Source organism: Podarcis muralis, chromosome 12 (assembly GCF_964188315.1).
Source record: "Podarcis muralis chromosome 12, rPodMur119.hap1.1, whole genome shotgun sequence".
Taxonomy (NCBI): domain Eukaryota; kingdom Metazoa; phylum Chordata; class Lepidosauria; order Squamata; family Lacertidae; genus Podarcis; species Podarcis muralis.
This window is the reverse complement of record NC_135666.1, coordinates 9,470,474-9,493,246: the sequence shown is the minus strand read 5'-3', so window position 1 is coordinate 9,493,246 and position 22,773 is coordinate 9,470,474. Positions and strand designations below refer to the sequence as shown.

At 46.2% G+C, this 22,773-nt stretch overlaps 1 protein-coding gene across 3 annotated transcripts in view; it reads right to left on the bottom strand.

Annotated features, from left to right (window-relative positions):
• DLEC1 (DLEC1 cilia and flagella associated protein) overlaps positions 1–22,773 on the bottom strand; it is a 53,849-nt gene that overhangs the window by 11,130 nt on the left and 19,946 nt on the right. For all 3 annotated transcript variants that reach the window (XM_028749623.2, XM_028749620.2, XM_028749621.2), the window contains exons 14-29: positions 22,286–22,478; positions 21,197–21,255; positions 19,750–19,921; positions 18,421–18,514; positions 17,255–17,385; positions 16,809–16,967; positions 16,532–16,671; positions 15,273–15,423; positions 15,076–15,186; positions 10,932–11,050; positions 10,482–10,673; positions 7,574–7,641; positions 7,247–7,398; positions 5,911–6,020; positions 5,002–5,072; positions 783–970 (exon numbers count right to left, since the gene is read on the bottom strand). In XM_028749623.2, the coding sequence (XP_028605456.2) occupies positions 783–970; positions 5,002–5,072; positions 5,911–6,020; positions 7,247–7,398; positions 7,574–7,641; positions 10,482–10,673; positions 10,932–11,050; positions 15,076–15,186; positions 15,273–15,423; positions 16,532–16,671; positions 16,809–16,967; positions 17,255–17,385; positions 18,421–18,514; positions 19,750–19,921; positions 21,197–21,255; positions 22,286–22,478 (2,110 nt within the window). The remainder of the gene's footprint in view (positions 1–782; positions 971–5,001; positions 5,073–5,910; positions 6,021–7,246; positions 7,399–7,573; positions 7,642–10,481; positions 10,674–10,931; positions 11,051–15,075; positions 15,187–15,272; positions 15,424–16,531; positions 16,672–16,808; positions 16,968–17,254; positions 17,386–18,420; positions 18,515–19,749; positions 19,922–21,196; positions 21,256–22,285; positions 22,479–22,773) is intronic.

The window sequence follows — 22,773 nt, the reverse complement described above, 5'->3', positions numbered from 1 at the left end:
CTGGTCACACATTGTATATATTACTAACTTTGTATTAATATAGCATTTTTATACGTAGCTGTGTCTTTTTGTAATATTTTAAGTCTGTCTGTTGTTGTTTCAGTTTTTTGTCCACCACTTAGATATATTTTTTAATATATTAAGCAGCATAAAGGTAAAGGTACCCCTGATCATTAGGTCCAGTCGCGGACGACTCTGGGGTTGTGTGCTCATCTCGCTCTATAGGCCAAGGGAGCTGGCGTTTGTTCGCAGACAGCTTCCGGGTCATGTGGCCAGCATGACTAAGCCGCTTCTGGTGAACCAGAGCAGCGCACAGAAACGCTGTTTACCTTCCCTGCCGGAGCAGTACCTATTTATCTACTTGCACTTTGACGTGCTTTCGAACTGCTAGGTTGGCAGGAGCTGGGACTGAACAACGAACGGGAGCTCACCCCGTCACGGGGATTCGAACCGCCGACCTTCTGATCAGCAAGTCCTAGGCTCTGTGGTTTAACCCACAGCGCCACCCGCGTCCCTTTTATTAAGCAGTATAGAAATCAAATAATCTAATCGCAACAACATCTAGTGCTCACTAGGATGCAGAAGCCTGCTCTAGTTTCAAGCCTGGAAAGCAACACCACTGAAAAATAATGCGACTGGAAGGAAGGAGAGTTGTAAAGAACGTTTGTGTTAAATTGCACGCACCCATGCAAGCATTCTTGCTCATTTGACATTCATATCCAAGAGCTGCATACAAGGCGCCTTCCTGCCTTTAAGGAAAACACTGCACAATAGATCCCTACCGGGTTCTCCTTGAGAGATCCTGTAGCATAAGGCACTTTCTCTGGGGGTGTTTCAGTCTCCCAGAGGACTTCAATCTCATTGCCGTCAAGGTCTCTAACAGGAAACGGAGCTCCGTAGAAGACCAAGAGGTCCACCAGCTTGTCGTCATCTTTATCCTGGTTATAACTTTCCCAGTCCATTCGTATGTCTGGATTGAGAAAGGGGGGGGGGGGATGCAGAAAGAAACTCAGAGTTGCTAAGGATTTATAACCAAGGTTGAGCTTGTATTTGCATGTTCACCCTTTGGCAACGGCAACGTTAGAAGATGTCTTGCATGTGTGAAATAACTGTGACCAGGTAAGCGCCACAAATGAGAAACCTTGCATACTGCTCAACAGCATGTCTCAGTCAAAGCTGTGTGCAGTGCTACAATGCACTGGGACTGGTGTTGAACACAGCGACCTAAAAACCTCAGCTTTCTTTCCTTTTCATCAGGGGGTTTGGGCAGGGTGTTCCTAAGCATGCGGATGATACCCAGCTCTACCTCTCTTTTAAATTGGAACCAGTGAAGGCAGTGAAGGTCCTGTGTGAGTGTCTGGAGGCGGTTGGAGGATGGATGGCAGCTAACAGATTGAGGTTGAATCCTAACAAGACAGAAGTACTATTTTGGGGGGACAGGGGGCGGGTAGGTGTTGGGGACTCCCTGGTCCTGAATGGGGCAACTGTGCCCCTGAAGGACCAGGTGTGCAGTCTGGGAGTCATTATGGACTCACAGCTGTCCATGGAGGCACAGGTCAATTCTGTGTCCAGGGCAGCTGTCTACTAGCTTCATCTGGTACGCAGGCTGAGACCCTATCTACCCGTCTTGCCAGAGTACATGCTCTGGTGCATGCTCTGGTTATCTCCTGCTTGGACTACTGCAATGCGCTCTATGTGGGGCTACCTTTGAAGGTGACCCGGAAACTACAACTAATCCAGAATGTGGCAGCTAGACTGGTGACTGGGAGCAGCCGCCGAGACCACATAAGCAAAGTTACAGGGAACCAGGCAGAGGGCCTTCTCAATAGTGGCACCTGCCCTGTGGAACGTCCTTCCACCAGATGTCAAAGAAATAATCAACTATCTGACTTTTAGAAGACATCTGAAGGCAGCCCTGTTTAGGGAAGCTTTTAATATTTGAGGTTTTATTGTGTTATTAATATTTTGCTGGAAGCTACCCAGAGTGGCAATGTTGCAAAGACAACATTGGAAGCAGGCGAGCAGGGGAAAGTTCTGAGACCACAGAAATGCCCTTGGGACATTCACCACAAAACCTTAGCCTATGGGACAGCATGGAGCCTTTTTTTTTTAATAATAAAATTTTTATTGGGTTTTACACAGTTTATATAGACACACACAATACACAATACAAACATGCACATACAAGGACAAACATGTATAATTTCAAATCCTTAATTTCTTAACCACTTTCCCTGACTTCCCCGTACCTCCCCTTCTTGTATCCCAATTCCAATAGTTAGTTCAGCAAGTTCCTTTAAATTTAACTTATATACCTAAATTATAGCACAATGCACTTCATTACACCCTTTTCTAAGGTTGACCCAAGTTCCCTTCCACCAATTTCCCAATTTTTATAATAATTACCAAACAAATAACAAAGAACAACTTATAATTATACACCCTTTACATTCCAAAATTCTCCCCCCCCCTTTCTCGGTTTCGATCCCCAAACGATGTCCATCAATCAGTCAATTCTCAGCCTGGATCCCTCACATCCGAGGCCCTTAAATCTCTCTCAGTCCCTCTCAGCCGTTTTTGTTGGTAGTCCTTTATGTTGAACATCGTGTCTCGGAGAAACTCTGTCCCAGTAAAATCAATATTTCTTCCAACCAGACCTTCATGTTCAAAAGTGGAGCCCAAATCATATTTCATATTTCTTTTAAATCCAAGTGTCCCAAATGTCCCAAAAGCTCCATCTTTCACCTTATGCAAGTTTGTAATCCATAGGTCTTCCAATCTCCCCATGGGGAAATCTCTGCATTCTTCCTTCTCAATTTCAAGCCACATTTTGGTCATCCGAATCTTAGTTTCCTTATAATCCATTTTTTGAGGCCTCTGGTTGTCCTTTTTCACCAGCAGCTTTTCAGCTCCTCCTTCTCGCTCCTCTAAAACAACACATTTCTCTTCCTGTTCAGCTGCAAAATTTTCTTGAGTCAAATCCTTGGTACAGTCAACAAGCTTGTTTACTTTAAAATTCAAGGTCGTAACATCTGTAGCCAAAGCTTCACTCTGGTCTTGTAGGTTTCCCACGAGAAAAAACATTCTATCCAGCTCTGCCTGTATTTTTCCATCTGCAGCCATTGTAATGTCTCCGAACCCCCTCTAGAGGGGTTGTGGTTACTTAGTATTCTTTCTCCAACAATCAAGTTACTTTGTTTTTATTTTATTTCTTCTTTATTTTCAACAACTTAAAATCAATGTAGCAAAAATAACCAGCAAAAATAGCAACAAGCAAATTTTTCTAGCTTTGACAGCTCGTTTGACAGCTGTCAAACTCCTTGTGTCTCCTCAGCCAGCTCTCTCACGGATCACTCCCGGATCCCGGGGGGTTGCAAATCAACTTTTAAAAACAATTCTTGTCCTCTAATACTATACTTATACTTCCAAATCGTGGAATTAATAACTCTTGTTTCACACAAAAAAGAAGTAGCCTCTCAACCTTAGTTATCCAATTCTTGCTTTAAATTGTCTACAAAACGGGGGGGGGGGGGACACTTCCTTTTAACGCCTCCCCCAGTCGTGCCGAAATTCCACAAAAGGAGAATTTTAAATCCAATTTCCGTAATACTCACGTGTTGTTACTTTTGCAGTCCAAATTTCAAGGAAAAAAGTCAGCGCTTTCCGGTCATGGCTTGCGGCTTCGCTCCGTAGAAGTAGCGGTCTACTCACAGCACCACGCCACTCACCTTCCCCCGCTCCGAAGCCTTTAAAAAGGCTTCTTCACGGGTTGGGGGGGCGCAAATGGTGCCCACCGAGTCACCAAGTCCACAGGCTTCAGCGCCTGTGGTTTCTAGAGGTCCCCGCGTCGCCGCGGCGGCAGGACCCGTCTTCCACGGAGCCGATTCCCTCCGGAGCTCGGAGGGAATCCGCCATTAGCCTTTCGCACTAACCCGGAAGTGGGACAGCATGGAGCCTTGAACCGCTGTTGGTTAACATGGAAATTCCAAAACTGCCGGGATTGTAGCTCATTCAGTATCCCCACAAAGGCAAGGAGAGCTCAGTGAAAGATGCTCCAAAGCTTCCTACTGGAACTGGTTGCTACTGGGCCTTTGCCATTGTCGCAGCAACAAAAACACTGTAATGCAGAAGTGGGAAAACTCAGGCCCATGAGACAAATATAAGCTGCTCCGGGTGTCTGCCTGGCGCCTGGAACTCCCCTCCCTTGCCCAAGTGTTTTGCTGAAAAGTGTCCTTGGACTCTGATAATGCTCCTTGCTTGGCTGGATGAAAAGAGAGGGGTGCATTAATATTTGCACAGCAGAAAGCAGCCTGCTGTGCAAAGGAACCACCGTATTTTTCACTCTATAGGACACACCCAACCACCGGACGCACCTTGTTTTAGAGGGGGAGAACAAGGAAAAAAAAATCTCCCCCTCTCTGCGCAGCGCCCCTTCAGCGAAGCGGCAGGAGAAACAGAGCCCCTTCCATTTCTCCTCTCCCTTCGCTGAAGGGGCACTGCGCAGAGAGGGAAAGCTGTGCAGTGCCTCTCCAGCGAAGCGAAGCCAGGAGAGCAAGAGGGATCGGTGTGCACCGATCTGTCTCGCTCTCCTGGCTTCAGCGAAGCAACCCGAAGCCTTCGGAGTGCAGCGAGACTTTCCGCTGCGCTCCAGGCGCTTCAGGTTCCTTTTGCTGAATCCAGTAGAGTCTTGCTCTCCTGGCTTCAGTGAAAGCAACCCGAAGCCTCCGGAGCACGGAGGGAGCACTCCCTCTGCGCTTCAGAGGTTTTGTGGTTGCTATCGCTGAAGCCAAGGAGCCTGCATTCGCTCCATAAGACACACACACATTTCCCCTTAATTTTTGGAGGGGGGAAAGTGTGTCTTATAGAGCGAATAATACGGTAATGTACATTTATTGCTCTGCCTCTGGCCCCACTCGGGCCCCACTCGGTGCTGGGTTGGAAACAGGACCCCTGCTTTTGCCATAATGCTTCTCACAAAGGGCAAACATCCTCTTCACTTACCAAAGGGGGTGGGGTTGTTGAGCCGGACGTACCGCGAGACTGTATCCCCTCCGGAGATGTGGGCCCCAAACCTGGAGAAGAAAAATGGGGTCACCTGGGTATGCATCACTTAAGTCTACGTTCTGGGTCTTTCTGTTGAAGGGGACATGCCTCTGCCACAAGGCTCTGCTTTCCTCCGGGGCAGCTGGGAACTGCCGCTGGGTCAGAAGGGCTTGGGAATCCTGACAGAGAATCCCCTTTAAAGGTGAACCTCCTTAAGTCGCACTTTTGGAAACAGAATGCGAATAGAAAATGCAGCTGTTCATCAAAATAATCCCTGCTCCAAATTCTGCAATATGGTTCTTTAGCCAAGTAATGTGTACAAAATTCAAACGCTAGGGCAAAGTGTGAATCAAAATGCACGTTACTGAAAATTACATACAAAAAATGCACTACATTAGGGAGAATCGATATTAAATAAAAGTATGCTAGGCACAGAAAAATGTGCATACTAGGGGAAAATTCACAGAATGCTGGTGAATTTTCATACTTTTGACAATTTAGAAAAACCAATGTGGAGAACTACACTTAAGATCTGAAAATGAGAAACTGAACAGGGACCAAATATGGACAAGGTTTTGCCCATCCTGAATGTAGACACAGCCTCAACTGCCTTGCAAAGAGCAGGTAGGTTTTTATGAGGCAGAGAGCCTTCTTGGTAGTAGTACCCACCCTGTGGAATCCCCTTCCACCGGATGTCAAACAGATAAACAACTGCTCGACTTTCATAGACATCTGAAGGCAGCCTGGTATCGGGAAGTTTTTAACATTTGATGTGTTTTTATATTATGTTGGAAGCCTTCTAGAGGGGCTGGGGCAACCCAGTTAGATGGGTGGAGTGTAAGTAATAAATTATTACTATTATTATACCTGATTACGGGCGTTGGCATGGGATGGCTGGGTCCTGTCATCTGCAAGAAGATTGGGCAGCCTTTCACAGTCATTCGGATGGGGATCAACATCGGCTCCGATTCCCCCACCTGTACAGAGAAAGAAATATTTTGCATGTAAGCAATGGAACCCAGCTGCTAAATCCTGAGGCCTCCTGGGAGACAAATGATTCACAGGCATTCTTTCCTTTTACACGCAAGAAAAGACTTGCTTATTGCAGATAACTGACTGCGCTGAAGGGAATGTGCACACCTTCAGATGCGGCACGGCTGGTCTGCCGCTTGTCACAACCTTGTGAACAAGGCTCAGTGTACGGCTCCTCTTCCCACATCCAGACAAAGCCCAAGCAAACCACAAAGTGTCTGTCATTCTGAGCTCCAAACTCCCTGGGTGCGAACTATGCCACCCACCAGCGACTCATACACCCATTTCCTTAATACAGTGGGGGGCTCCTCCTCTAGTAGGTGGAACACTCTGCCACAAGAGATCAGGGCCCTGCGGGATTTGACATCTTTCCGCAGGGCCTACAAGACGGAGTTGTTCCGCCAGGCCTTTGGTCAGGGCCAGCCTGACTCCCCTTCTCTTTTTGTATAAGAATAGTATGAAAGAGGCCTCCCAGCATTCTCACAGGCCCATATAAGAACAGCGTAAACAGTTGGGCCAGATGAGCATTTACCATACTGTTCCCAACCCCAATCCTGTGGAAAGCCATCTACAGTGGTGCCCCGCAAGACGAATGCCTCGTGAGACGAAAAACTCGCTAGACGAAAGGGTTTTCCGTTTTTTGAGTTGTTCTGCAAGACGAATTTCCCTATGGGCTTGCTTCGCAAGACGAAACGTCTTGCGAGTTCTTGCGAGTTTGTTTCCTTTTTCTTAAAGCCGCTAAGCCATTAATAGCCGCTAAGCCGCTAATAGCCGCTAAGCCGCTAATAGCCGTGCTTCGCAAGACGAAAAAACCGCTAGACGAAGAGACTCGCGGAACAGATTAATTTTGTCTTGCGAGGCACCACTGTAATTAGATTTTAATTTGATCCTGACTTGTTTTTAGGAGGTAATTTAATTATTGTTTGATTTTATACCAATGTTATATATTTGATGTTAGCCGCCCTGAGCCCAGTTTTGGCCAGGGAGGGCGGGATACAAATAAAAAATTATTATTATTATTTATTATTAAGTGGGGGACACAGACTTTCTGCGCATTCCTATGCATGCTTACTCGAAAGCAAGCCCCACTCTGCTCAATGATGCTGAACTCTCAATTAAGCTTCGGTCTTCCCAACCTCCAGGTCAGAGCTGCAACCCCTGGACCACGCACCTTACAGATGAGGGTGTCCTCATATTGCCCCCACATGTTGTTATAAGCTGTTATATTGACCACAAGCTCCTCGAAGGCCTTCAGGATCCCCTCAGAGGGGTGTACGTGGAAAGTCGCTCCCTTTCCGTGAGATAGCATGGCAGCTCTGAAGGCTGTAAGACCAGAGCAGATGAACAGTTTGGCAGCAAGGCAATGGGACTGGAACAGGAGAGCCTCTTGTCAGATCACATCCAGCGGCACTTTTTTCAATTTATCCCTGCATTCCGCCCCCCACCGCCACTTACCCACAATGCATCTGAAAATATAGAAATGGCAGACTCTGCCTACCTGATTGTTTCCTCTTTGCAGCCTGCTTCGTTATTCGCCTTGTGGTTTCCACAACAGCTTTGGAGGAGCTTGGAAAAAGATGTCTCAGTGAGAACTCTGAAGGGTGCAGGGATTTCTTAAAATGTCATGCTTTAAGTTTTCAAGAGCCCGGTGCCCTCCATAGCTTGCCCCAACCAGCACAGCTGTGTTAGCCACTTGCCCGAGGCCAGCCGGGTGAATCAATATTTACTACTGAAAATAATTATCGTTCAGACTTAGCTGAAGGTAAAGGTAAAGGGACCCCTGACCATTAGGTCCAGTCGTGACCGACTCTGGGGTTGCGGCGCTCATCTCGCTTTATTGGCCGAGGGAGCTGGCGTACAGCTTCCGGGTCATGTGGCCAGCATGACTAAGCCGCTTCTGGCGAACCAGAGTAGCGCACGGAAACGTCGTTTACCTTCCTGCTGGAGCGGTACCTATTTATTTACTTGCACTTTGACGTGCTTTCGAACTGCTAGGTCGGCAGGAGCAGGGACCGAGCATTGGGAGCTCACCCCGTTGCGGGGATTCAAACCGCCGACCTTCTGATCGGCAAGTCCAAGGCTCTGTGGTTTAACCCACAGCGCCACCCGCGTCCCTTCAGACATAGCTACCCATCTTTAAAAGGGGTATCATATCAGCTTTCCTCCCAATATCAGCTTTCCTCACATGGGAAAGCAGCCGGATTAAGTGAGCCATACCACATCTAGATTATGTGACGTGGATGGAGAACAAGCTCCAACCAGCAGGCTATAGCACCCCACCCTGCTAGGATGGGGTGGAAGGTGAGTGCAGCCACCCATTGCCTTGCAGGGGGTTGCACTAGATGACCCTCAGGATACCTTCCAACTCTATAATTAGGTGCCCCACCCAAAGTCACCACGGTGTTGGGTGATTCAATTTCAATGGAAAAAACCTCCACTCCCAGTTCTTTCTTTCTTCACATTTTCAATCCCAGTGGAGGGTTGCAGTCAGTGCCATTTATATATATGTATATATACTTTTCAAGTTTGCACATTTCACTCATTTTACAACCATTTTGACATTTCAAAACTTGACTTGCTTCCCCCTCTTTCTGAGGTTCCTAAGTTTGTTTTTAATACCTTCTGCATATCTAAATTAACTTAATTTACTCATCTTCTTTAAATATATACTCTTATAAAACTGCAGGTTATTACAAGTTGGCAGCTCCTGGTTTCCTAATGAAGAAAACGAGTAAGGCCTGCAACAAAATGTTGCAGTGGATCTCCAATTCTGTGCTCTTAACAGGAGCTTTTGTGGTGCTTATCAGATTGTGGGTGTTGATTTAGGAGGAAAGGGTAAGGAAGATTTCCCCTGTTGTGTTATTTATTTACAGTAGGGATGTGGGTGGCGTTGTGGTCTAAACCACTGAGCCTCTTGGGCTTGCCGATCAGAAGGTAGGCGGTTCGAATCCGCACAATGGGGTGAGCTCCCGTTGCTCTATCCTAGCTCCTGCCATCCTAGCAGTTCGAAAGCACGCCAGTGCAAGTAGATAAATAGGTACCGCTGCGGTGGGAAGGTAAACGGCATTTCCGTGCACTGTGGTTTCCGTCACGGTGTCCCATTGCGCCAGAAGCTGTTTAGTCATGCCGGCCACAGGACCCAGAAAGCAGTCTGTGGACAAATTCTGGCTCCCTCAGCCTGAAAGCAAGATGAGCGCCGCAACCCCATAGTCGCCTTTGACTGGACTTAACCTTCCAGGGGTTTTTTACCTTTTTTTTTTACCCTTATTTACAGTGCTCCTATTCAAGAGGATTTCATAAAACTCTTTATTTACATAGGGTTGTTACAATGATAAGCACTGGTCTAAAAGGGTACAATATCGGGAAGCCGGTGGCGCTGTGGGTAAAACCTCAGCGCCTAGGACTTGCCGATCGTCAGGTCGGCGGTTCGAATCCCCGCGGCGGGGTGCGCTCCCGTTGCTCGGTCCCAGCGCCTGCCAACCTAGCCGTTCGAAAGCACGTCAAAGTGCAAGTAGATAAATAGGGACCGCTTACTAGCAGGAAGGTAAAGGGCATTTCCGTGTGCTGCGCTGGCTCACCAGATGCAGCTTGTCACGCTGGCCACGTGACCCGGAAGTCTCTTCGGACAGCGCTGGCTCCCGGCCTCTTAAGCGAGATGGGCGCGCAACCCCAGAGTCGGACAAGACTGGCCCATACGGGCAGGGGTACCTTTACCTTTACCTTTAAAAGGGTACAATAGAATGGAAAAGACAACTTGTTTGTTCAGGAAAGGCCATTCCTGTTTCTTCCCACCCTGCATCAAGGCAAGGTGGTTCTGCAGAAGCCTCTGTGGTGGCCTTTGTGGTATAGGGAAGCCACTCTGGGAGCTGGATGGGGGCAATTCCCCAAGCTTCTTTCTTCTCTTACGTAGTGCTGGAGGACTTAGGAACTTGAGCGTTTTATGGTTATAGAGTAAAAGTTAGGGTTCTGAGAGAAAGGGGAAATACTTCCTTTTTTCTTTCCTTTCTCTTGAAAAAGGATGTTAGAGGTTTTATGAAGCCTATTGCCTCTGTCCCCTGCTACCTCCCAGTTCCCTTTCCTTTTTGTTTTTGCTCAACTGACAAGTCAATATTTTGCATTTCCTGAAAGCTCACAACTTTTTGTTTTTTTCTTAAAAAAAAATATTTTTCTTTTAATTTACAAACGTATATTTCAGCATATCTAGGGAGCTTCCGCCCCCCACAACAGAGATGCCCCCAAAGTAAGTAACAGGGACTTGAAGCTCCTATTAGTAAATATTATTTCTTCTCACCACTAATCAGGGTGAAATGGAAGAAAAGGAGGCTTACACTTACAACAGAAAATATTTCTCCAATAAAAAACAACCCCCCACAAACAGACTCTCGCACATATGATCTAAGACTTACCCATCTTGCCCCTGTTCATCTGAGGGAAGTGGACCTGCTTGGCTGAAATACTCAACCCCTACTGAGAACAGAGCAGCTAACTCAGAGTGATTGGTAATTATTAGCTGGTGTTTTATCACACTTTTCAATGCCACTTCTGAGCCGAAGTCTAGCATCAGATCTTGAGAAGATTCCGAATTTTGCTCCTCAACACTGCAGAGAAACAGCAACAGACGCTAAATGGACTCCCTCGTTTGCCAGCGAGACGCATTCAGAGACATAACGGTTGTCAAAAGAAAGATGAATGTGAAAACGAGCGATTATATTGGGCTTCCATGAACAGTTTAGTGGAAATACAAGTAAAATGCTTCTTTATACCCTAGCTAATATAATCCAAAGAAAGCGTCATTTTGAGCCACTAGTAATTAATAGCTATATTTCACTAAGCTATTAACTGTAAGTTTCCTTCACCTGTCAGAAGGTATGGAGTAGGTGATTCTGAGCCCCTTAACTTCACCAGAAATTGCCAGAAATAGGGGGTCCAACATGTCTTCGATGCTACAGCACAGGGCAAGGTCACTCAGTTTCTCCTGGCAGAAAAAAGAATTAGACCTTTGTGTAAGAATCATCAACAGCAGGCCAGAGAGCAAATGTCGTCAGGAGGACTAAATCTGGAGGGAACACTTCCAAGTCAGAAGCAAAAAGACACACCCATTTAATATGATAGACATATTGGAATGCAATGAAAGAAGAAGAGAAAGGGAGAAAGGTTTTTGAAGGGGGTGGGGGTGGGAAACATCCATACAAATACCAAAACCAATTTTGCCTTAGAAGAGAAAATGAATCGTAGTTTATTTGGCTACTGTTAGGAGTTTGGGATCTGTGTGCCAGACCCTTCTAATCCATGTGTCCAGCAAGTGTTAAAAAAAATCTAACCAAGTCTTCTAATTTCTGGAACAGTCAGGCTAGCCTCCTGGTGAGGTGTAAGGAGAACGAAGGAAGGGGCTCTGTGGGACGTGGGAAAGAGGATCTTCCCTCAACTCATGGATCGTTAGAAAGACAGAGCCAGAGTTGAGAGCAGAAAGTGGCAGTGACGTGAGCCAGAGGAAAAAGCAGCAATGTGGGAGAAGAGAGAGAGGCAGGGAAAGGTTTGACATCTGTCTGAATCCAAGGCTACTGCTATGGAAGAAACAAGGGCCTTTTGGGGTGCTGATGCTGTGAACCCCTCTGTAGTAGGCTCGGGTTGTATATGTGTGTAAATAAACCATATACCATAGAGACACCACAGCCTCCACTGTGCCTCATCCCCCAAAGGAAAGATGGGTGAGTGCCTGGAATCTTGCACCGTTTTGAGATTGGGGTGACTATTATTCAACACACTTTTATCTGCCTCTCCCCCCACATGGCATCTGCAGAGCTTATTTGAACAATCAACAATAGCAGAAAAATTACCGTATTTTCCCCTCTATAACACGCAGATTTTTTCTCCTAAAAAGGAAGGGGAAATGTCTGTGCGTGTTATGGAGCGAATGTGTGGTCCCTGGAGCCAAAAAATCAGGCAAAAATCGAATCGCGCTTCACGGAGAAGGGAAACCTGAAAAGAGGAAGTGGCTGCTTTCCTGCATTCTGCCTCAGGGTCTTACTGCCCACCCTCCTCTGTTTCGTTGCTGTGTTTGCTCAAACGGAACAAAGAGCAGGGAAAGCCCCTCCCCTCCAGGCAAGCAGTGTCGTTCTTTCTAATTCCTCTCTGTGCTCAGGTGCTGCTGGGGGAGAGGGAAAGCCCCTCCCCTCCAGGCAAGCAGAGGGGAAAGAGAGCGTCCTTCATTCTAATTCCTCTCCGTGAAAACATGCAGGAGGGAGAGAGAGAGAGTGCGAGCCGGCTGGCTTGGGTGGGTGAGTGGGGGAAAACTTTTGCCTTCCTTTTCTCCCTCACGTTATACCCCTGTCCTGCATTCTTAGCCAGCTGCTTCTCTGCACACCCCTCTCATGCTCCTTTTCCCTTCTGTGTTTTTCTTTCCCTCCCCACTTAAAATGTGGTTAAAAAGCATGGATCCACATGGATCCTCAGGATCTTTGCATTGGGTCAGCCCAAATTCACCATCAGAGCACATAGCATGTCCATGGCTACAGCCTGCCCCCCAAAAATCATGCACCCACTGTTGCCTGGGGCTGCAATGGTGCAAAAATGTGGTTAAAAAGCATGGATCCACATGGATCCTCAGGATCTTTTCATTGAGTCACCCCAAATTCACCATCAGATCACATAGCATGTCCATGGCTACAGCCTGCTCCCCAAAAATCACGCACCCACTGTTGCCTGGGGCTGCAATGGTGCAAAAATGTGGTTAAAAAGCATGGATCCACATGGATCCTCAGGATCTTTTCATTGAGTCACCCCAAATTCACCATCAGATCACATAGCATGTCCATGGCTACAGCCTGCTCCCCAAAAATCACGCACCCACTGTTGCCTGGGGCTGCAATGGTGCAAAAATGTGGTTAAAAAGCATGGATCCACATGGATCCTCAGGATCTTTTCATTGAGTCACCCCAAATTCACCATCAGATCACATAGCATGTCCATGGCTACAGCCTGCCCCCCAAAAATCACGCACCCACTGTTGCCTGGGGCTGCAATGGTGCAAAAACGTGGTTACAAAGCATGAATCCACAGGGATTCTCAGGATTTTTGCATTGGGTCACCCCAAATTCACCATCAGATCACATGTCTGTGGCCACAGCATGAAGCACAAAAATGATACATCCACTGTTTCATTCAGAATGTTTTTTTCCTTGTTTTCCTCCTCTAAAAACGAAGTGCATGTTATGGTCAGGTGCGTGTTATAGAGCGAAAAATACGGTAATAGGACAGCAGTTAAAATACAGAAGCAGCAGATAAAGTCAGTTGTAGGAAAAAAGGAGCTCTTGTTTCTTTGACTGCATCATTGCTCCCCTGCAGGTGGTTGCGTGGAGGGGGAGGCAAAGTTGGCGTGGTGCAATTATTATTATTAATTATTATTATTATTATTATTACTACTACTATCATTATTATTATTATTATTTTAAAAATACATACACCGTCCTTTATCTGAATATCTCAGGGTAAAAATATAGGATAAAAGCACAAAATAGTTAAAAAAAACAATAACCCCCTTTCCAGCTTTCCTCCTCTCCATTTCCTCCTCACAACTGTCAGTATATGGAAACATCGCAGCTGCAAACAGCCAGATTGTTGACATCACATGATGCGGCTATCTGTGGGAAGGAATTTCCCCGGGAGTTCACAGGCTTCTCAGAGCTCTGTGAAGAGTGTAATTTGAAACCTTCCGTTTGCGTTTGTACAGGAAGCTTGTCAGACTTGCTAGAACTGAAAGGACGTGTTTTTCTCTAGTGCTGTAGACAGAAATAAACCCTGTGAGGTAGGTTAGGCAGATTTGAACCCTGGTCTCCCGAGTCCTAGTCCAGCACTCTAACCGCTACACCACAATGATGGTCCCAGAGGTCATCAACATCAGCATCCCACCCCATTTTGGGGGTCATAGACAAGAGGGTTGTCTACGAACAAATGAATCAGCAACCGCAATGTTATTCTGCATTTTGAAAGCCAAGCTGGGTGTCCATCAATATGCGGATGATACCCAGCTCTACCTCTCTTTCAAATCAGAACCAGTGAAGGCGGTGAAGGTCCTGTGTGAGTGCCTGGAGGCGGTTGGAGGATGGATGGCGGCTAATGGATTGAAGTTGAATCCTGACAAGACAGAAGTACTGTTTTTGGGGAACACGGGGCGGGCTGGTGTGGAGGACTCCCTGGTCCTGAATAGGGTAACTGTGCCCCTGAAGGACCAGGTGCGCAGCCTGGGAGTCATTTTGGACTCACAGCTGTCCATGGAGGCGCAGGTCAATTCTGTATCCAGGGCAGCTGTCTACCAACTCCACCTGGTACGCAGGCTGAGACCCTACCTGCCTGCGGACTGTCTCGCCAGAGTGGTGCATGCTCTGGTTATTTCCCACTTGGACTACTGCAATGCGCTCTACGTGGGGCTACCTTTGAACGTGACTCGGAAACTACAACTAATCCAGAATGTGGCAGCTAGACTGGTGACTGGGGGCGGCCGGCGAGACCACATAACACTGGTCTTGAAAGACCTACATTGGCTCCCAGTACGTTTCCGAGCACAATTCAAAGTGTTGATGTTGACCTTTAAAGCCCTAAACGGCCTCGGCCCAGTAGACCTGAAGGAGCGTATCCACCCCCATCGTTCTGCCCGGACGCTGAGGTCCAGTGCTGAGGGCCTTCTGGTGGTTCCCTCATTGCGAGAAGCAAAGCTACAGGGAACCAGGCAGAGGGCCTTCTCGGTAGTGGCGCCCGCCCTGTGGAACGCCCTCCCACCAGATGTCAAAGCGATAAACCTGACATTCAGAAGACATCTTAAGGCAGCCCTGTTAAGGGAAGTTTTTAGTGTGTGATATTTTAGTGTTTTTCGGTTTCTATGGAAGCTGCCCAGAGTGGCTGGGGAAACCCAGCCAGATGGGCGGGGAACTAATAATAAATTATTATTATTATTATTATTATTATTATTATTATTATTATTATTTCTAAAACAAAACCCCTAACCTTAACATTTGTGGTTATCACCACACGCAGTTCCTTCGTTTCGTTGGGACCCAAAGTGCCACTTTCCGGAGAGATGCTGAGCTCGCAGGAAGAAGCTTGGCTTCCAAGGAGCTGTCGGACAAATCAGGAAGGCTGGTCAGTTAACAGGAGGCAGCTGGACGCTCTTCTGACTAGTCAGGAGTAGGAGCACCACTGACCTCGCCCCACTGGAAGCGCGACGGGAGCAGTGTCTGGTTAAAAAGATGAACGGTTGCTTCCGCGGGGATTCCAACCGAGAGGTCAAAATGCAAATGACTCGACAGCAGGCAGACGTGGGGAGTCTGGACTTCCACAAAAACTAAGATGTGACTGAAAACACAAAAAAGTATATGAGCTCCAGCAGTAGGTAGTGAATAAACACTTATCTTCCATAGAAGGGCAGTTTGAATTAGCATGTGAAATTCAGCCCCCTCTCTGCTGTAAGTGTCCCTTTAAGACTGCCAAGGCTGCAATGATGGCAGCCTGGGCACCATTCACCCAAAGCTACAGGAGCCCCTATACTGATAGCATACAACCTTTCCTGTTCCTAACTCCTTTTGATACAGGGAAGAGGTGTTTTTCTCAACAGGTCCAACACGTGTCCCAATGGCCGAATGTGGTCCCCAAGGTCTTTTTTGGCAGTCCATGACAACATCTGATGCCCTGCAGCCCTTGCGCTGCCTTCCCAGACCCAGGTAAGCGAATCGCTGGGCTTTGGGAAGGAGGCATGAGGGCTCTGACAAGGTCCTAGAGTCCTCCAACCTCCTTCCCAAAGCCTAGCCAGCTTTGGGAGGGATCTAGGATCCTGCCAGAGCCTTGTGTCTCCTTCCCAAAGCCTGGTACCTTGCTTAGCTGGCTTTTGGAAGGCAGCATGAGGGCTGGGGTATCCTCCAATTTTGACCTAGCTCCTCAAACCCCCAAGCAACAAAACAATGTGCAGCCTGCGGGGTCTGTATCGAAGTACTCTTGTGGCCCACTTGGGATGAAAAGTTGGACTGCCCAGTTCTAAAAGGAGCCCCTCCCTCTGGGCCACCCATGCTCCCATTATTATTATTATTATTATTATTATTATTATTATTATTATTATTTCAATTCATGTACCTCCTTTTATCAAAAGATCCCAGGGCAGTGCACAACATTAAGAACATGTTTTAAGGAGCACAATAATAAAAACATAATAAATGCATAACAGAGTAATAATAAAATAATCATAATAACAGTCCCATTCCCTCCCAGCTTTAACAAACCATAGATTATTTAATGGCCAAAGGCCTGGGTAAATAGGACAGTTTCTGCCTGACGCCACATGACCAACTGCCACATGACCAACGCTATAGGACCCTTTCTGCAGCAGAGATGGAAATGTTCTCTTGAAATGCCCTCTGGGAGACTGAGGAGAGATTACCAGAATAGTCTCTAACCCATTTCATGTCCTCACCTTCCAACTCCATTTTCCACCTCCATCTCTAACACGGTCTTAAGACGTTGACACATGTATGATGTAAACAAAACAGAGACCTTGCACTTGCCAAGAGGATACAATTCTCCACTACGTGGCTGAAATTTGAACGGAGAGGTCTGCAGGGGGGAAACCCAAGAGCCATTGTAATTCCATGAACAGAGGTCTGGGCATCAAAAGTCTTCCATTCAATGCCCTGCCTTTGGACAAGGCACAGGAAGGGAAATGGCCAAATTCTGATCTCAGAGCAACAAACCTCTTCATTTCTTTCCGCTAAGCAAGCAGGGCTTTCCTGAATTTTCCACTTCCCTGGCAGCTGACTTAGATTTTCTATCTGAAACGTGAACCGCACTTTTTCTCCCAGTTTAAGCAGGCCCAGGTCAAAGGATGGGACATCAATGGAAAGAACAGGTCCCTGAGAAAAGCCAACCACATAAAACAGGTCAGCTACCACCACAAAAGTCTCAATGAAAAGCATCCAAAATACAAGGTTATGCATGCTGAAATTGACTAACACACCAGCACTGAGTGAAACACTGGGGTGGGGACTGTGGAACTCTCTGCTGGGGGGCAGCCGAGTCCGATGGAAGGCCGCAAGCACTGTGTGGGGAGGGGGGCATCCCTCTGGCACAAAGCACCCTGCTCCTCTCACCCCAAGGGCCAAGACAATAAAGGCAGCTTTGTAGGCTCAGATATTCCCACCTTAAAGTCGGCTTCCACGTGCAATACCACGGGCTCTTTGGAGTGAGTGATTTTGCACCGCAGATCATGGCAGGAATGCCCAGGTTTCCCTCCGGTAATGGTGAACTCAAACTCTTGGAATTCATTTACCCCTAGAGAAGACAAATCTGTTACTTCCATCTGGGGGGGGAAAGATCATAGGTGTTGTTTTTTCAAAGCCTAATGGTTTCCCAAAACCAACATCATTACCCAAAACACGTATCATGGCCTTCTCATGATAGTGGCATATGCACTTATGCATACAGTGGTATTTTGGGCTAAGAACTTAATTCGTTCTGGAGGTCCGTTCTTAACCTGAAACTGTTCTTAACCTGAGGTACCCACTTTAGCTAATGGGGCCACCCGCTGTCGCTGCACTGCCGCCACACGATTTCTGTTCTCATCCTGAAGCAAAGTTCTTAACCCGAGGTACTATTTCTGGGTTAGCGGAGTCTGTAACCTGAAGCATCTGTAACCCGAGGTACCACTGTATAATCTTTCCTCCCCACCCCGTTCTCCTTGTCTTATGATGGGCCTAGCCCTAGGGAGTATCAAGAACATACATATCCAATGATAATGTAAGAAGCCCTGGCAACAAGACCTCTAGCCTGGTGCTGCTGCTTTTTAACGCCAGGCCAGGCCACAATTAAAGAACACTCATTCATGATTTGGTCATGGCTGGGGAGATAATGCCCAGGTGCATATTCCTGAGACCTGGGCAGGTGAGATGGGTGGGGTTTGAGTAGCCCAGCTGTGTCTGTCCAGGTTCTCAGCACAGCACCGGGCCAGGCTGGAGGACTGGGGTGGGGAAGGGAGGGAAGTTGCCAATGTGGTGTTAAGAGCGGTGGACTCGTAATCTGGTGAACCGGGTTCGCGTCTCCACTCTTCCACATGCAGCTGCTGAGTGACCTTGGGCTAGTCACACTTCTCTGAAGTCTCTCAGCCCCACTCACCTCACAGAGTATTTGTTGTGGGGGTGGAAGGGAAAGGAGAATGTTAGCCGCTTTGAGACTCCTTCGGGTAGTGATAAAGTGGGATATCAAATCCAAACTCTTCTTCTTCTTCTCCCCCTTTCTCGCCAGGAAGCCCCTCTGCCCATATTAATGCAGTGTGCACGACACAGATGCAACAGACAGAAAAAGCGTTACCTAATTTTCCGGAATAAGGTTCAACTTCAACTATGTCGCAATCACTTATTTTCTCCCATGTAAACCTGATGGACGATTTGCTGTTATTGTACATCTGGAGATTCATAAATGAACAGACAGTCAATGCCGTTATATGACCAAATCACCATTTCCAGACTTCTGAAGTAACCAAAGGCAGGTGCGCCAGGTAGATACGAAACACAAACCCACAGATTAATACTTCATTAGTATTGATATATGAATATGAGACTATTTAGAATTGAATGGTGGTAGCGGAGATTAAAGGGATAAGGAAAAGTAATACATTTTTCTTATATACAGGGTATAAGGGGCGGTGATCCATAACATAAAAGATAACATAAAAGTGGGTTCTTACACCTAGAAATATAAAGCCAAAGCCTAGCTCTGCACGAGAGCAATTTAATCTGCTTGCATTGTTCCATTTGCAGAGTTTAGAATTATTTTCTGACATGTCTGAAGGTGAAGGAAGACACACAGGACCATGGACAAGCATCAGGCTTCCTTCCCAGACACTGGGGCTTCTTCCAGACTACAAAAGAAATAGATTTCACACTTAAATAGGAGGCCTCCAAGCTCACAGAACAGACACGGCCTCCAAACAGCACAACCAACCCGTAGGGCTGTTTGCTGCCTTCCAGGTTACAGAGGCCTGACTGCCTCAACTCGAAATTGGGGATTTAGTGTCACTGGTCCCGCACCTGACAGGACACACTCCAAGCAGAGATTTGGCAGGTGTCTCTTGTCCTTAACCTTATCTATGCCAACAGGACTTTGCAGCCAGTTATACAGTGGTGCCTTGCAAGACGAAATTAATTCGTTCCGCGAGTTTTTTCGTCTTTTGATTTTTTCGTCCTGCGAAGCACGGTGTCGGAAAAGTTTTGGAAAAGCTTCAAAAATCACCAAAGTCTTCAAAAACCTCAAAAAAGGCTACCACACTATGAGTGGTAGCTATGAGTTGCTCCTCGAAGTCAAGTCGCAACTGTATTAACGGTGTTAAGAAAAAGGAAACAAACTTGCAAGACGTTTCCGTCTTGCGAAGCAAGCCCATAGGGAAAATCGTCTTGCGAAGCAGCTCAAAAAACCAAAAACCCTTTGGTCTTGCGAGTTTTCCGTCTTGCGAGGCATTCGTCTTGCGAGGTACCACTGTATATTTTTCATTAGCCTGTCATTTTAAGGATTAAATGCATTTTTATTTTGTGAGTGGTGTTTTATATTCTTACGTTGTACACCACACTATTGATACACAACGATACTTTTCGGCAATCGATCAATGCATACATATACTGGCTGAAGTAAAAGTAGACTTACGCTAAATGTTCTCCTGACATTTACACCAATGTAGTTTTCTCCTGGGATGATCATGGCATAGGGCTCCAAAAGGATCTGGAAGGGTTCTGTATCGCCTTTGACGTCTATTTCCAAAGCAATCACATCTTCTTGGTGCCTTTCTCCGCTTTCGTACTGCTCCCGTTTTTGAGGGCTGCATGAGGGATGGCGTTAGAATTGCTGCTGTTGTGGATATTTAGAATAGCATAAAGGATGTGATTCCCATCCCAGCAGGGGGGGGAAAGACTGCTCTTCCTTCTCTTGGCACATTCAGGTCTACGCCTCTCTGTTTCTTATGCTTTGCCCCCTCGCTTGGGAGAAAACCCCTCTGAATGTGATGGGATAGAGACTGACTAAACATGCAGAGGAACGGAATTCAGGAAGCAGGGTGGATAAAAATAAATGACTTTTTTTAAAATAAAAAATTGGATTTTAAAAATTTAAATCAGATTTTTTAAAAATTTAATTGGATTTTTAAAATTTAAATTGGGTTTTTAAAATAAAATGCTTTTGGAGGAAAAATCTTTCTAAATACAGTTTTCTATTTAAATTACATTATAGTTCAAAGGCTATTCATCTGGAAATAAGGATTTGTTTTAAGTTTTTCATGTGTGCTAAAACTCAGTCTAAGTTTTGGGGTTTTTTTATTTTTTATTTTTTGACTACATTAGTTAACAAACATGGATGCATATGCTATAATGTTATTGTTTTGGTTAAATAAATTGTTATTAAGGAAATGATTATTTTTCACCTTCCAATAAAGTATAGAAGAAAAGTTGTCCAAATAAATTAAACCTCACAATAATTTCATAATTATCTCTCTACGTATTTCTAATAGTATAACCAAATCAGTAATTTTTGATATAACTGTAAAAAGCTACTCTGAAAATATTTATTATTCCAAAAATGAAACCTTCATCTGGTTGTAAATATTAAGATTATACCAGCAAGAATGAGTCCTTCTGTAAAAAAAAAAAGATTTAAATCAAGTCTTACTGACTAGTGATTTAAATTGTGATTTAAATCAATTTGATTTAAATCAAATCCACCATGTCAGTACGTAAACCTGCCTCGCCCCTTTTGCCATGAATGCAAAGGACCTGTGAGGTGCCTGGCACAATCCACCAAAATTAAGCACAGCTAAATGGCTAAAGTCGTCATGAGACCAGGGAAGCCCCCAAATCTGCTATTAGGTGGGGGTGGAGTGGGACCAGGGTTGAGTCGGAAACAAATGCAACACATGCGCATCCATGCTTGTGTTTGTGTGGCAGCGCGCACACAGTTCAGCAATAAGGTGCTAAATCAGGCAAAGGAGGAAGGTGCCATTAGGACAATAAATTCATCTCTCGGACCAACACAGCAACAAGAATGCCAACAGTCTCCGGCCCAATTTAAGAACATTTTCACGTGCCCCTGACGCATCACTTACTCAGGTAGCTCTGGGATATCTTCCAGCACAATCTGAAGCACGCTGTGATACGACTTTGGCTGCAAGGAGAACGAAAACCCAGAACGGCAATCAACTAATGTACATCAAAATAACTCCCAAAATAATCTACGGCTTACGTTAAGTGTATTTGCCTCTGGGCTGCAAGAGATCAAAGCCTCTTGTAGTTGAAACAGCTGAGGCTTCAGGTAAGACCGAGAGCCATTTTGCACCAAGTGTTCTCTCGCCATGGAGCTGGAAGCAGCCACACCCTTCCTGGCATGTGCACCTAGTCAAGGCTGAAGGTGGGCCTGGGCCCCAAACAGCCACCCCAGACCCACACAAGCCAATCTCAGCTCAGTAGCCAGGTGCAGAAGCCCACCAGGAAGACAAGGGATTTCTTAGTTTTGCTAATTGTCTCACACCAAAACCGGTGCCAAGAATGTGTCTGGCCACAGTAAATGGGTAGAGAGAGCTTGGCTTGGCAGGTAACAAGTTTGGAAGGCAAATTTTCAATGAAGTTTGGAAGAAGAAGTAGTAGTTAGCCAGGCCTGATTCATACCAGCCTACAGAGCACATATGGGACGCGGGTGGCACTGTGGTCTAAACCACAGAGCCTAGGGCTTGATGACCAGAAGGTCCGTGGTTCAAATCCCTGCGACGGGGTGAGCTCCCATTGCTCGGTCCCAGCTCCTGCCCACCTAGCAGTTTGAAAGCATGTCAAACTGCAAGTAGATAAATAGATACGGCTCCGGCGGGAAGGTAAATGACGTTTCCATGCGCTGCTCTGGTTCGCCAGAAGCAGCTTAGTTATGTTGCGGACAAACACTGGCTCCCTCAGCCTATAGAGCGAGATGAGCGCGCAACCCCAGGGTCATCCGCGACTGGACCTAATGGTCAGGGGTATCTTTACCTTTACTGAGCACATACATAATGTAATCTAAGAATGACTTTTAGCGTGGAAAGCAATAAACTCATTTGCTTTTGAGTTTCATTCAGACCCTTTAGTAGCTGCTGGTTAAACTTTTGTCCAACAAATTGCACAGTATAGATGGCAAATATTGAATCAACCAAGTACAAGCAAGACTGTACCTCCTCTGGATGGTAAGAGAGAGTAAAGGAGTGATTGCTATGGGGGTGCAGAACCCCCATGGCAGGAGTCACAGAGAAAGCGGACTCCGTCTCCAAGTTGTACTTTATCTTTGTCAGGTCCGCTTTGCCTTCCAACATTGATGCCTGCAGATTAGGCTTCATTATCTGCCAGAAAAAAGGGAAATCCACGTGGCTGAGCAAAGAGAAGGGAAAAAGAAGGCATTCAATTCTGCAGTTTTGGGCTAAACATTTAGGAAAATTACATTTTTTAGGGTACCTTTTAATTAGCCCCCCTCCCCCAAAATAAGGGACTTAAGTATTTGCCTTTGTTAGTCCCCATCCCCACCTCGAGGATATAGAACCAGAGCATCTGGTCCAAGAGAAATGGCTCAACTCCCATGTATTGTCTATTTTAATAGAAGTTTGGCATCAGAAATTGTACCTCCGTCATTCCATGCCCCCCCTCCCCATCCTAATTTTCTAGTTTT